This window comes from Paroedura picta, chromosome 12, assembly GCF_049243985.1.
Source record: "Paroedura picta isolate Pp20150507F chromosome 12, Ppicta_v3.0, whole genome shotgun sequence".
NCBI lineage: Eukaryota > Metazoa > Chordata > Lepidosauria > Squamata > Gekkonidae > Paroedura > Paroedura picta.
This window is the reverse complement of record NC_135380.1, coordinates 42,091,924-42,106,873: the sequence shown is the minus strand read 5'-3', so window position 1 is coordinate 42,106,873 and position 14,950 is coordinate 42,091,924. Positions and strand designations below refer to the sequence as shown.

General features: G+C 49.8%; 1 protein-coding gene across 7 annotated transcripts in view; it reads right to left on the bottom strand.

Moving 5' to 3' along the window:
- Nucleotides 1-14,950, bottom strand: part of POMT1 (protein O-mannosyltransferase 1) — a 29,463-nt gene that overhangs the window by 880 nt on the left and 13,633 nt on the right. For all 7 annotated transcript variants that reach the window (XM_077307065.1, XM_077307071.1, XM_077307066.1 and 4 more), the window contains 11 exons: nt 14,346-14,476; nt 12,983-13,078; nt 12,410-12,502; nt 10,620-10,716; nt 9,515-9,607; nt 9,294-9,414; nt 7,472-7,569; nt 6,553-6,666; nt 5,242-5,368; nt 4,660-4,837; nt 3,412-3,589 (listed from right to left, as the gene is read on the bottom strand). In XM_077307065.1, coding sequence (XP_077163180.1) covers nt 3,415-3,589; nt 4,660-4,837; nt 5,242-5,368; nt 6,553-6,666; nt 7,472-7,569; nt 9,294-9,414; nt 9,515-9,607; nt 10,620-10,716; nt 12,410-12,502; nt 12,983-13,078; nt 14,346-14,476 — 1,323 coding nt within the window. In that variant the 3' untranslated portion in view covers nt 3,412-3,414. The remainder of the gene's footprint in view (nt 1-3,411; nt 3,590-4,659; nt 4,838-5,241; nt 5,369-6,552; nt 6,667-7,471; nt 7,570-9,293; nt 9,415-9,514; nt 9,608-10,619; nt 10,717-12,409; nt 12,503-12,982; nt 13,079-14,345; nt 14,477-14,950) is intronic.

Here is a 14,950-nt window from a genome sequence, read left to right as displayed (position 1 = left end):
GTTGGAAAAACCATCAAAAGAGATGTGATTCGAAGTGTAGCAAGCATCCATGGAATTAACACCCTGTGAATAAGCTCGAAAGCAGGGCTGGCCAAACTGGCTCTTCAGATGTCCATGGATGACAATAATCAGCAGCTGGCAGGGGCTGATGGGAAGTGTAGTTCACAGACATCTGGAAAGCCAGTTTGGCCAGGCCTGCTCTAAGGAGTATAATGCCTCACTTAAAATAGTATCTAAATATATAGAGGACAAGACCTCTTGTGGCGCAGAGTGGTAAGGCAGCCGTCTGAAAGCTTTGCCCATGAGGCTGGGAGTTCAATCCCAGCAGCCGGCTCAAGGTTGACTCAGCCTTCCATCCTTCCAAGGTCGGTAAAATGAGTACCCAGCTTGCTTGGGGGGTAAACGGTAATGACTGGGGAAGGCACTGGCAAACCACCCTGTATTGAGTCTGCCATGAAAACGCTAGAGGGCGTCACCCCAAGGGTCAGACATGACCCAGTGCTTGCACAGGGGATACCTTTACCTTTTTATATAGAGGACATTAGAAAGCTGTAATGTTTTGCACTACTGCACATACAAAGACCATATATGTACATTGAATTCTCACTTATGTTTGTTGTGGTTTTGAAACAAATTTTTAGCATTACTGGTACATATACGTTCAGAAAAGGTCTTGTATCAAATATTAAATTAAGTCTATGTATTTGGACCCCAGTTTCTGCTGATATCGTGGAATATACCACCTTGTACTGCACGTCCATAACTTGAACTGATTGAAGTTAATTCTCCAACTTCAATTGATTATAATACAAGGTTGTGTATTCCATTAGTGTTAGAAGAAGCAGGGAAGAGCTGGTTTGTGGTACCCTCTTTTTATCACTCAAAGGGGTCTCAAAGCAGTTTACCCTTCTTCTCCCCACAAAAGACACCTGTGAGGAAGGTGGGGCTGCATTTATAGACATGACTGCAGTAAAGAAATTAAAAGACGCTTGCTCCTGGGGAGGAAAGCTATGGCAAATCTAGACAGCATCCTAAAAAGCTGAGACATCACCCTGCCAACAAAAGTGCATCTAGTCAAGGCTATGGTCTACCCAGTTGCACTGTATGGCTGTGAAAGTTGGACCATAAGGAAGGCCGAGCGTCAAAGAATTGAGGCTTTTGAACTCTGGTGCTGGAGAAGACTCTTGCGAGTCCCTTGGACTGCAAGGCGAACAAACCGGTCAGTCCTAGAGGAGATCAGCCCTGACTGCTCCTTAGAAGGCCAGATCCTGAAGATGAAACTCAAATACTTTGGCCACCTCATGAGAAGGAAGGACTCTCTGGAGAAGAGCCTAATGCTGGGAGCGATCGAGGGCAAAAGAAGAAGGGGGCGACAGAGAATGAGGTGGCTGGATGGAGTCACTGAAGCAGTCGGTGCAAACTTAAATGGACTCCAGGGAATGGTAGAGGACAGGAAGGCCTGGAGGATCATTGTCCATGGGGTCACAATGGGTCGGACACGACTTCGCACCTAACAACAACGAGGACTTTTCTGAACTTGCACGCGCCAACGGCTAATAATTTGTTTCAAAACCACCCTAAATCTAAGAGAATTCAATGACCATGGGATATATTCAATGTTTTATTAATGAGCAGTAGCGCAAAATATTGAGGCATGGTAAAGCAAAACATTGTATACCTTTCTAGTGCACTCTATGAATTCAGGTACTCTTTTAAGTGAGGTGTGTATTCCTTTCTTTAGCACTAGAAAAACAGTCTGACTCCCCAACAACTGTTGTCCTTCAGGCACATTCTCACCCAGGGGGCTTTGTGGCCGCATGGAGCTGCAGTTGAGATGCTTCCGAGTAAGAAAAGTGCACCATCGAGTCATGGGACCCCCAAGAAGTTCCTCCTTAGAAGGGCTCCAAGCGCTCTGGTGCTGGCTGCTTCAGGCTGGAGCGGCCACTTCGGCTGCCGAACCGCACAACCAAGGCCAGAGGCAAGGAGAGGTGGCTTCCTATTGGCCCTCCATTGTGGAGCCGCCCCAAGATCCCTCGGGAGCCTCCCATCCAAGTGCTGATCCTGCTTAGCTTCTGAGCTCAGAAGAGATCAGGCTGGGCGGTGCCCTTTTGGGTGGCTGCCCAGGAGCTTCCAGGGCTGGCAAAAGACCTGCCGTGCCTTGGCAAAAATGCCGAAAGCCCAGAGACCCTCCCCAAAGAGTGACACGAAAACCAAGTTGACTGACAGAGCTGGGAGTTTTAGACACACAAGAAAGACAATCTTGGTATTCACCAGAGTGGCTGCAAACACTGGAAGGGGGGGGGGGATCTCTCACAGCTCCACCATGGCCAATATAAAATGGGGGAGACTTGTCTAGGCAGGAGCATGTGCAAAAAGGATCTAGGAATCTTAGTAGACCATACCTTGAATATGAGTCAGCAGTGTGAGTCAGTGGCTGAAAAGGCAAATGGGATTTTGGGCTGTATCAAACGATCACTGGAGGTGATGGTACCGCTTTACTCTGCTCTGGTTCGGCCTCACTTGGAGTACTGTGTTCAGTTTTGGGCACCCCAGTTGAAGAGGGATGTTGACAAACTGGAACTTGTCCAGAGGAGGGCAACAAAGATGGTGAGGGGTTTGGAGACCAAGACATATGAAGAAAGGTTGGGGGAGCTTGGTCTGTTTAGCCTAGAGAGGAGACGACTGAGAGGGGATCTGATAACCATCTTCAAGTATTTAAAAGGTTGCCATATGGAGGATGGAGCAGAGTTGTTCTCTCTTGCCCCAGAGGGACAGACCAGAACGAATGGGATGAAATTAATTCAAAAGAAATTCCGTCTAAACATCCGGAAGAAGTTCCTGACAGTTAGAGCGGTTTCTCAGTGGAACAGGTTTCCTTGGGAGGTGGTGGGTTCTCCATCTTTGGAAATTTTTAAACAGAGGCTGGATAGCCAACTGATGGAGAGGCTGATTCTGTGAAGGCAAAGGGGTGGCAGGTCACAGTAGATGAGAAATTGGGTGTCCTGCATAGTGCAGGGGGTTGGACTAGATGACCCATGAGGTCCCTTTCAACTCTATGATTCTATGATTCTATATGAGAGCCAGCTTGGTGTGGTGGTCAAGAGTGGCGGCCTCTGATCTGGAGAACTGGGTTTGATTCCCCACTCCTCCACATGCAGCCAGCTGGGTGACCTTAAAGCAGTCTCAGTTCTCTCAGGGCTCAGCCCCATGTGCCTCACAGGGTGTCTGCTGTGGGAAGAGGAAGGGAAGGTGATCGGAAGCTGCTTTGAGACTCCCTCAGGCAGTAAAAAGTGGGGGACAAAAAAACAGCTCTTCTTCATGAGAGAAGGGCAGATGTTTGCCAACACAATAGGTTCCATCCCAGTTGGTGCCCCATCCCACCCCTCTGCCCAGTCCCATCCAGGCAGTTACCAGCTAGTGTTTCCTGATGAGGATGTCCCAGGTGTCTTTCCAGCGCAGGTTCTGGAGCTCGGCTTTGGAAAGTGGAGGTTCGCCATAGGTGAGAGGTCGGAACGTGCGGTAGGTCAGGTAGACAGAAGAGAACCAGGCCACGACGAATGCACTGTGCATGCTCTTGGAGAGCTTAGATCTAAGAGAGGGAGGGACTCAGATTCTGTGCAATCACACCACTACCAGCAGTGCCATCCTGAAGCTGCGTTTCACCATCTCTGCCCAATGGGATTCCCTACTGCAAGAAGTGTACAGACCGCTTCAAGAGGGGACTGGATAAAATATATAGAGCAGAGGCCGTAGAATAAAAAAGGACTTAAAGTTGTTGAATTTGGGCATGCTTGCTTTCACACAATAAGGTCTTTTTAACTTTGAAAAAGTGGTCATATTCTTCAAGACTTGTTAGTGGCGTGTTTCAACATTAGAAGTCTCTGGATTGTTTATTACTGTATTATCTGCCGCGTACATTTTTATTGGCTCGTTTGAGCAATGCTGACAGTTTATATTTATCTTTATGCTAATTGCATTATTAATTAACATGTTCTCATTGACAAATATACTGTATGTTCTACATTATTTAGTTAGGTAACTGGGTTCACATGATCTTATCCCCCCCCCCCCCCCCGTGATATCTAGCCGGTCTTGTTGAGTGGCTCTAGCTGGAACACTGTCTGGGGCAGAGAGGCAAACTTTAAGGGATAGAAGAAGAAGAGTTGGTTCTTATATGCCGCTTTTCTCTACCTGAAGGAGGCTCAAAGTGGCTTACAGTCGCCTTCCCTTTCCTCTCCCCACAACAGGCACCCTGTGAGGGAGGTGAGGCTGAGAGAGCCCTGAGATAACTGAAGAAGAAGAGTTGGTTCCTATATGCCACTTTTCTCTACCCAAAGGAAGCTCAAAGCAGCTTACAATCTCCTTCCCTTTCCTCTCCCAAAATAGACACCTTGTGAGGGAGGTGAGGCTAAGAGAGCCCTGATATTCCGGCTCGGTCAAAGCAGCTTTATCAGTGCTGTGGCAAGCCCAAGATCACCCAGCTGGCTGCCATGTGGAGGAGTGCAGAATCGAACCCGGCATGCCAGATTAGAAGCCCGCACTCCTAACCGTGACAGCAAGCTGATATTCGCATTCTTCCCGGCACAATCTCCAGCCCTCTGTGGGACACTAGGACAGGTCCGCAACCTTCCGCTGGTGGACAGCAAACCCGGGTAATACCTGCAGAGGTGATCGCTCATGTGCTGTAGGACGATGGGGATGAGGAGGATCTGGAAGGTGACAGCTGGCAGGTAGTGGTAAAGGAAGAGCGTCTTCTCCATCAGGAAGAAAGGGAGGTAGTTCACTGCCCAGCCGCCCACACAGAGCCCTCCAGCCGACACCCACTGGCACCAGGCTTCTGCCAAGAAAGAAGGGGAGGGGGGGGGGGAAGGAAAGGAGCCCTGTTTCTTCTGCAAGAAAAAAGCGAAGTGGAATCGGAGAGCCAGCAGCATGTGACCGAAAAATCAGAATGGACCTGGGTTCTAAGCCCCTGACAGGATTTTGGGCCAGCTTGTTGTCTCTCCCAGCTTAAACTACCTCACATTGTTGTTGAGGCTGCGGTCCCCTGACCACCTTTGGAGAACGGATGAGCTAAAAAGGAAAGATGTGGGGAAAGCACACTCCGTGTGTAACTTTGGACCGGCCAGTATCCAGCAAGCAGCACAGCCACTGCCCGTCTGGGGACTTTGTGAGAGGAAGCCTCCGGATTTCTTAGCTGTTCTAAAGGACGGGGGGAGAGAAGAGAGACCTGAAAGGACAGACCTTGGGGGATGTCCTGGATATTCCGCCGCCGCCGGAGCAGGTACCACAAGAACAAAGCTGCATACGCAAGAGTTGCCATGTTGGCCGACATCCAGGTGATGACATTGCCGAGCAGGTGGATCTGGGCCTGGAGGATCACAGTAGTTCGAAACCAGCTCAGACACGGCAGGCCACAGGATAAACCCAGAGCAATTTGTAAATGGCTGAAGCTTTGTGTACGTCTTAGAACTAAGTTTGAGTCCAGTGGCTCCCCTGAGGATAGCAAAATTTCATTTATTGGTCTTCAAGGTGCCATCAGACTCAAACTTGGTTCTGTTGCTTCAGACCAACATGGCTCCCCTCTGGAACTCTGTGTGTTGCGTTTTTACTTGGCCCTTTCTCCAAGGGGTTTTGGGCAGCATGCAGGGTTTTCTCTCCCCCTTGTATCCTTTCCAACCATTCTGCAAGGCAGGTCAGGTGAGCTGGGCATGACTGGGCTCACCAAAGAGGGAGGATCTGAACCTGGTTCTTCCCACTGGAAGCTCAACACTAATTCAGGGATTCCTAACTAGGGGTCCATGGACTGCTGGGGGGCTGCTGGAGCTCTGGAGGGGGCCTTTCTCCTCCAGCCTTAATGGACTTGGCCACATGCTAGGGAACTGGCTGCCTCCACTCAGAACCTGGTGGGTAGGCTGTGGGTGTAAAAATCAGAGGGGGGAGGAGTTGGTTGGGTTATCGTACAGTGGGGTCCAGGGGATGGAGCAAAAGGAGGGCAAAAGATGCAAGTGGTGATGTCACGGTGACATGGCACTTCTGGGGGTGGGGGTGGCTGGGAGGCGTGGCCAGTTGACATCACTTCCGGGGTTCTCAAAGCCTGATAATTTATTTCAGGGGCTCCTCCAGAGTCAAAAGGTTGAAAAAGGCTGCTCCAACTGCTGCCCAATGTTTCATATTCTTACAGTCATATGGTGAAACAATCAACAAAGCCAATTCACACAATCATTTTCACCTCCTGGCATTACGGCATGACCCGTATTGTCATTGTGAGTACCCAGCAGGGTAGCCGCTTTTTCAGTCCCCAAAGGACTCAGAATGGCGGGTGCAGGGAGTAACTCGATTGCATGCATTCCCACATTGGGCAGCCCTGAATCAGAGCATGTTAGACCCCTCCTGAAAAAATGAAAGCCGGTTTTATGGGGATTCCTTTGTTGCAGGGCAAGTGAGGGGGCAATTTGGGACTGCAGCTGAAGAAGCAAATTCTAGTGCGGAAACGGACAAACTGTATTGATTGTACAGAAACAGTCTGTGCCAAGCTGGCTGAGAAGGACTCACCCCGGAGGTTGAATGGAGCCAGTAGGCAATATTGGTGTCCAGGGTGATCCAGTCCAGGGGGGACGAGCTGTACTTGTGCTCCGTGTCTTCATTTTTCAGTGTTAAGATCTTCCACTAGGACAGAACCATTCAGAAAAATCAGGCTCCATCGCCTGCAATCCCTTCCCAGATCTGATCCTAAATAATATTTTGAGCACTCCTTGTGCCTGTCGGCCACAGGTGGACCTTATGCACATGAAACAAGCACCATCAAACACCAAAACAGCTCTATTTGGCACAAAAAAGTCACTGACAGTATGCACTAACTGCCTCACGCTTTTGATGCATGGGCTCGCTCATTCCACCCTCAAGTCCCAAAAGAGCACAGTACATCAAACAAGCAAAAAAATTTGCTGAGTCATTTACGCAAATGCCAAAAAGCACTGTCCTCTTGTAAAGTCACATCAATAGTTTCAAAACATTTCCCATTATGCAGGTTGGTCTTGATAATGCAACATTCCAAAGGCAATTTCTCTGCAAAGGCAAAATCCCAGAAATTCCGTCTAAACATCCGGAAGAAGTTCCTGACAGTTGGAGCGGTTTCTCAGTGCAACAGGCTTCCTCGGGTGGTGGTGGGTTCTCCATCTTTGGAAATTTCTAAACAGAGGCTGGATTGCCATCTGACGGAGAGGCTGATTCTGTGGAGGCTCAAGGGGGTGGCAGATTACAGTAGATGAGCGATAGGGTTGTGAGTGTCCTGCATAGTGCAGAGGGTTGGACTAGATGACCCAGGAGGACCCTTCCAACTCTATTATTCTATGTGCTAACCGTTCCGCCAAGTTACTGTGTTGCCAAGGGAAGCAGAACACCCAGCTATTCTCAGGACAAGCTGCCAAGGAGAGTCTGGCCTGCCCTCATTCCCCATGGCTGTTGCCTTCACCTGCAGTTCTGTGAACTTGGCCATGAAACTCAGGTTCTGGCCGATGCTGATCCGTGTTGGGGAGTGCAGTTCCGCCTCCCTCTCCTTCTGTTCCTGGCCTGGAAAAAATAGAAGCACACCAGGTAGGAGACATAAGCAGGTTCCCGGGGGCAGAAAAGCAGAGATGCTTCATGCTTCTCTGGAGTCTTGAAAGTGAACCCAAATGGTGCCTCAAAGTCCCAGATCCCTTGTGTGCTTTTCGGGTCGGCCGGCCAGCCCCCTGCTTTCTTTCCGTAATATGCAGGGGTGTCCAAACTGTGGGTCTCCTGATGTCCATGTCCCAGCTGGCAGGGGCTCATATGAATTGTAGTCAATGGACAACTGGAGACCCACAGTTTGGACACTCTTGCCATAATGGCTTTCTCGGTTTCTCTAGTCTCAATAGAAAGCCCGTTTGAAAATCACTTAAGAGAGGAGGAACATAATTACTGGTGAAACATCAGGGACAAACTACCAGACCATGGCCATCCAGCCAGGAAAACCCAGAACAGCTAGTTGACTCCGGCCATGAAAGCCTTTGACGATTCTTGGAGATCTGTTTTGCATGTCAAATTTGTTCACAAAGAGCAGGAGTTTTCAAACCCAGGATGGGTTATTCTCCCCTCGGCAGAGCTACTAGAAGTCTTGACGAGGACAAAAGACAAAAGAGTCACCCATGAATTTATTGCGTTTCCATCCTATTTCCCATCCATTAAGGACGAGCTGTGGTTCAGTGGTAGAGCCTCTGCTTGGCATGCAGAAGGTCCCAAGTTCAATCCGCGGCATCTCCAGTTAAAAGATCTGGCAGCAGATGCTGTAGAAAATCTCGGCTTGAGATCTTGGAGAACCACTGGATGGCCTTGATGGACCAAGAGTCTGATCAGCAGAAGGCAGCTTCATGTGTTCACAGAGCTTGAAGAGGTGGACAGAGAGTTCCCGTCAGCAGTGGTCAGACCCAGGCCTGCTTGGCTTTAACAAGGCTTCCATGGCACACACTCTAGCCATGCCCATCATCAGAGAAGGCACATGAGCACACGAAGCAGCCTTATACAGAATCGGACTCTTGGCCAGTACTGTCCACCCGGACAGGCAGATGTTCTCCAGGGTTCTCAGGCACAGGAGTTTCACATCAACCCCTACCTAATGTTTTTAGCTGGAGACACTAAGGATTGAACCTGGGGCCTTCTGCATGCCAAGCAGGGGTCCTTCCACTGAGCCACATCCCCTCCCCATCTTTCCTCTATGAGCACAAGGGACCCAAACATTCCTTTCTGGGGTCCAACCTTCAAGATGGAACACTGTGTGCAGCAGAGTTAGGAAATGTCTGCAAGGCCTGTAAGAGCAGCAAATCCATTCCCATCACCTAATTTCTTAAAAATTCCCAAACATAGAATGGTCTAGTGCAGAGGTCACCAACCCCCGGTCCGCTGCCCGGTACCGGGCCGTTAAGGCCATGGTACCGGGCCGCAAGCGGCCACGCCTGCCTTCCCTTCCCCCCGCAGCGAGAGGGAGGGAAGAGGCAGGCGCGGCCGCTGGCACGGCAGCAACGCAAACGCGCACGCGCAGAGCCGCCGCGCATGCGTGTTTGCGCCCCCTGCTGGCGAAAACGTGCACGTGCGGCTGTTCTGCGAATGCGCGTTAGCGCCACCTAGTGGCAAAAACATGCATGTGTGACAACTGCGCGTGCACGTTTACGTGCAGCTGCTGTGGCCGGGCCGCCGGCTCTCTCCCAAACCTCGGAGGCGGTCCCCAACTACAAGATGGTTGGGGACCGCTGGTCTAGTGTTCTCCGATTCCCACTGACTTTTCCCGTATCGGTGCTCCTCCACATTCCACAACATGCTCTGGTGGTAGCCCTTGGACATCTTCTCCCCGATGACCTCCAGCTGCCGATAGCCCCACTCGGGCAGAGATGCTCCGCTGAGCTGGAAAACGAGGGGGAGGAGAGAAGCGTGTTGAGCTTGTTGCTGTGACAACCCATACCCGAGATGACTGTCTGGAAGAGGAACTCTGCAGCCCATTTACCTTCAGCACTGCTGAGGTGTTCACGTGGACAAACCGTACTTCAGACAGGATCGTCTTCCATACGTCCCCGTCTGAGTCCCGGTTCATAATTTCCTGCAACAGGAGCGGAAGAAGAAGTTTATACCAAACTTTTCACTACCTAAAGCTGCTTAGAAGGAGAGTTTGTTTTTATGTCCTTGCTTTTTTTATGTCCTTGCTTTTTCTCAACTGGAAGAAGTGCATTTATTAAAAATGCCAGTTTGAAAGCCACTTAGAGAGGAGAAACATAATTTTACCCCACTGATCCCAAAGCCCACGTGACGTTCCCTCCTATTTAACTGTTTAAACCAGGGGTAGTCAAACTGCGGCCCTCCAGATGTCCATGGACTACAATTCCCAGGAGCCCCTGCCAGCGAATGCTGGCAGGGGCTCCTGGTTATTGTAATCCATGGACATCTGGAGGGCCACAGTTTGACTACCCCTGGTTTAAACAGTGAGATGGCTCTTAGCTGTCACATCCTTCTGGTATTTTGGGGGATCCAGTCCTGTTTAACGTACGGGGCGATTGATGTGTGTTTTAGTTGAATTTTAATATTTTAAAACTTTTATTGTAATATTATTCATTCTGTTGTAAGCTACCCTGAGACCTCTTTGGAGAGGGGTGGCATAAAAAGCTAAGGAAGAGAAGACTTCATATAACTTGATCTGAACGACTGTAATAAAGTTTGATTGATTGATGAGAGAAAGAGAAAGAGAAGGATAATGGCTGAGAACTGTTTACATTTTCTATCCAGTATATTATTGCATTTTAGGCTGTTTTTAATTATTGATTTTAAATGGTTGTGCTTCGTTTTCTTGTGCGGATCTACGCCCATAATAAAGTTCTGTTCGGTCCTGCCTAAAGACTCTTCTCCTTGCTACCAACTGACTTTAACAAGACCAGAGGAAGTCAGGGATGTGGCCAAGCGCTCTTCCACCAGGGATCCACCCACCCCACCCCACCCCACCCGGTCCCTCCCCAGCCCTGTTCTAAAACCGTATTTCCATTGCTAATCATATTGACAGCTACTCTGGAAGTCGACACAGCAAATTGGACAGGACCAGCGGCTACTGCTTGGGCTCTCACCACTCTCCAGAGGTTCTGTGCCGGCATGGAGATGTTGTAGTCGATGTAACAGGAGACTTCCTGGGAGTGGGGGCTCAGTGGGGCAGCGACGTCATGCCTGTGAAGCCAGAAGGACAAAACAGAATCTGATCTTGCCCCCAAGTGGCATTCTTAAGAGGGCGTTCCAGTCCAGGGCAGAAATAAATACTCAAGAAGCTTCTCAGCTTTTCTCCCGCTCCTCCCTCAAGAGTTGCTGCAGAGCCCTTCAGACACAACCCCACTTTCTTCCTCCCATGGATATTATCGATGCCCCACCAGCGTGGTGTCCTGGTTAAGAGCAGCAGCTTCTAATCTAGTGAGCTGGGTTTGATTCCCCGCTCCTCCTCCACACGCAGCCAGTTGGGTGACCGTGGGCGAGTCACAGCCCGGATAGTACAGAACAGTAATATCAGCCTCACCTACCCCACATGGTGTTGTAGGGAGAGGAAAAGGAAGCTGATTGTAAGCCGCTTTGAGACTGCTTCGGGCAGTGAGAAGGAGGGCATAAAAACCAACTCTTCTTCTGCTTTTCTACCACACCCCCCGGAGAGCGTTAAGATCCATCAGACTGAAACCTGCTTAGGATCCCTGGCCCAAAGGAGGTGAGACTGGCTTCAACCAGGGCCAGGGCCTCTTTCGATCTTGGCTTTGCTGTGAAAGATCAGTGCAATGCATGACTTTAACCAATTCTGCAGGGCCAGCAAGTCGGAGCTGCTCCACCAGGCCTGGGAATGGAGGAGAATGGAATGGAGCCTCACTGCCGGGAATGGAGGGGAGATCTGCTCGCCAAGGACTTTGAACCGCCCCACCAATCTAAATTAGTGAGGGGGCTAACAAAATTAATAATTGTTTTACTAATTAATATTTGATTATAAACAATAACAGTGTCAAAACCTAGTCTTGCATTTATTTATTTACCTCACACCCCCCCTCCCCGCCCCAACAGGGATCCAAAAAGGCTTACACAGTTCTCCTCTCACCCATTTTATCCTCAAAACAACCACCCTGTAAAGTAGGTTAAGCAGAAAGCGTGTGATCAGCCCAGCAGGCTTCCAGGGCAGAGCAGGAATTTGAATCTGGGTCTTTCAGTTCCTAGTCCAACAGGGGTGGCCAAATCTGCGTCTCTCCAAATGTCCATGGACTACAATTCCCATGAGCCCCTTCCAGCATGCTGGCAGGGGCTCGTGGGAATTGTAGTCCATGGACATCTGGAGAGCTGCAGATTGACCACCCCTACTCTAACCCCTTCTCCACCCTCATCCCCTGCTATAACAGCCAACATGACCAGAAGTGAGAAACAGGCCCTTCCAGAGACAGCCCATCTCTGGATCCTAGCAGCAGCTGCTTCATGCTTATTTTGCCAGCACTGGATCCGCGTCAAGTACGTTGCCTGTCATGCTAGATTTCTCATCAACAGAGTCATGGCAGTCACATGTCACAACACTATGCCAGTTATAATCCAGTATAGCCAAAGAAGAAGAAGAAGAGTTGGTTCTTATATGCGTTTTTTTCTCCCCAAAGGAGTCTCAAAGCAGCTTACAATCTCCTTCCCTTTCCTCTCCCCACAACAGACACCCTGTGAGGTGGGTGAGGCTGAGAGAGCCCTGATCACTGCTCGGTCAGAACAGTTTTATCAGTGCTGTGGCCAGCCCAAGGTCACCCAGCTGGCTGCATGTGGGGGAGGGCAGAATTGAACCCAGATTAGAAGTCCACACCCCTAACCACTACACCAAACTGTTAACACAGGGAAGAGAAGGAGCAGAGGTGCTTACGTGTTCAGGTAGCGAGTGGTGATCCCGTGGACCAGCTGGACAATATTTCCATGGTGCACAGGACGTGGTGGGTTACTAACCACCAGCTGCTGCCTGTTGGAAAGAGGCATGAGAACAGGAGCCTTAAATGAAGAGCCAAACACGGGCAGGTGCTCATGGGAACTGTAGTCCATGGGCATTTGGAGAGCCACAGTGTGGAACCAATTTCTCTGAAGAACCACCTACTCTCTTGTGATCCTGCCTGGCCTGGCTTCGAGTGCCCCACCTTCTGTGATTAGTCAGCTGGCAACCTAGGAGAGGGCCTTGTTGGTCGTGGCCCCCAAATGCTGGCAATCTCTCCTGAGGGAGATGTATCCACCTTCTTCCATTGCCGTCTTTTTTGCTTTCTTTGGCGTTCCTTCAGTGACCCCTCCTTCCTAACCGATGTTTGTTTTTTTGTTTTTAACTTTTAGCATGCTTTTTTTTTTTTTGGAGGCTCATAGCTGATCCCAAGATGCACCCTGCACCAGACTCAGGGCACACTGCGCAGTGCTTCTCCACTAACTGGATGTTAAAGGGGAGCCTGATACTCACGTGCCTGGATCTTTCACAATCCACCAGTTATTCACATCCTTGAAAGGGTAGCAGGTCACCTGCTGCTGGTGGGAGCTGCCACGGCCATTTTCATACCTGCAGGCAAGGAAAGGAGGAGCGCTTGAGGGAAAGGCTTTGGGGCACAAGGCAAGAATAAGGATTAACACAGAAAGATAAGACGAGCCCTGCTGGACCAGAGCAGGGGTCCATCTAGTCCAGCCTCCTGTTTCACACAGCAGCCAGCCAGTTCCTCTGGAGGGCCAGCAACAGGGCAGAGAGGCCAAGGCCTTCATAAGAACACCAGAAGAGCCCTGCTGGGTCAGACCAGGGGTCCGTTCAGTCCAGCATGTTGCTTCACACAGCAGCCAAGCAGTTCCTCTGGAGGCCAGCAACAGGGCATAGCCCTTCCCTTGATGCTGCCTCCTGGCTCTGGGATTCAGAGGAATAGTGCTTCTGAATAAGGAGGTTCCCTTCAGTGACCATGGCTAGTAGCCACTGACAGACTTCTCCTCCATGAGTTTGTCGAATCAGTTTGGTATAGTAGCAGCCTCTAACCTGGACAACCGGGTTTGTTTCCACACTCCTCCTCCATATTCAACCTGCTGGCCTGACCCTGGGCCAGTTCTCTCAGAGATCTGCCTCACCTCATCTATCCCACAGGGTGTCTGTTGTGGGGATAGGAAAGGAAAAAAGGGGAGGAAGAAAGGAGTAGGATTTATACTACCCAAAGAAGTCCCCAAATGGCTTTCTCTTCCTCTCCCTGATTCAAACACCCTGTGAAGTGGGTAAGGCTGAGAGAGCTCTGAAAGAACTGTGACTGACCCAAGACACCCAGGTAGCTGCACTGGCCTCAAAGGAGATTACAACTGCCTTCTCTTCCTCTCCCCACAACAGACACCCTGTGGGGTAGATGAGGCTGAGAGAGCTCTAAGAGATCTGTGATTGGCCCAAGGTAACCCAGCTGGCTGCATGTGGAGGAGCAGTGGGGAATCAAACCCAGTTCTTCAGATCACAGGCTGTTGCTCTTAACCACGACACCAAACTGGCTCCCTGTGAGGGAGGCGGGGCTAAAAGAGCTCTGAGGAGAGAACTGCGACTGGCCCAAGATCACCTAGCTGGCCTCAAATGGAGGAGCAGGAAATTAAACCCTGTTCTCCAGAGGAGAGGCTGCCACTCTTAATCACAACACCATGCTGGCTCTCAATTATTACAGAGTTTGTCAGTCCATTTTGAACGACTGTTCCCAGTCCTGGTTTGCAGACTGGGTGCAAACACTGGTTGGTCAGCTCGGATACCAGACTAATCCAGGCTTAACCTCCCTTAATTGATCCTTTTCCACAGAATAAAGCCCCTCCTCTCCCACCTGATGGGGTAAGTGTTCTTGTGTGAATGCAGCCAGCAGGGCATTGGCTTGCCCAAGATGTTCCGTAAGGTGATCTGGGAGCCATACGCCACTTCCAGAGGCTGTCCTTGAGTGATCCGAGCAAGCCCACCCTAGGAAGAACCACAGAACATTAAACCAAAAGGTGGAGGTGTCACAAGCCCAGAAATGACTACTACAGTTGACTCAACAGCAAAACTTGGATCCAAAGGCACCCTGAAGACCAATAAAATTTAATTCTGCGTATAACCTTTTGTGTGCATGTACCTTCTTCAAATGTATTGAAACAGACTTTTTCAACCATTACATATAGGGGTGTGTGTGTTTGTGGTTTCCAGAAAGGGCTAATTGGAGTCAAAATACATAAGTAACTGAGCAATTATGCCTACAATTGGATTAAAGCTGTTGGTAAAATCTATGAATAGCAGCAAATTAGCAGGCAGATAATAAACTGTGAGAACTGAGTGACTTGTCATCATAGAATAAACTGTGAGAACTGAGTGACTTGTCATCATAGAATCATAGAAACATAGAGTTGGAAGGGGCCACAGAGGCCATCTAGTCCAACTCCCTGCTCAACACAGGTT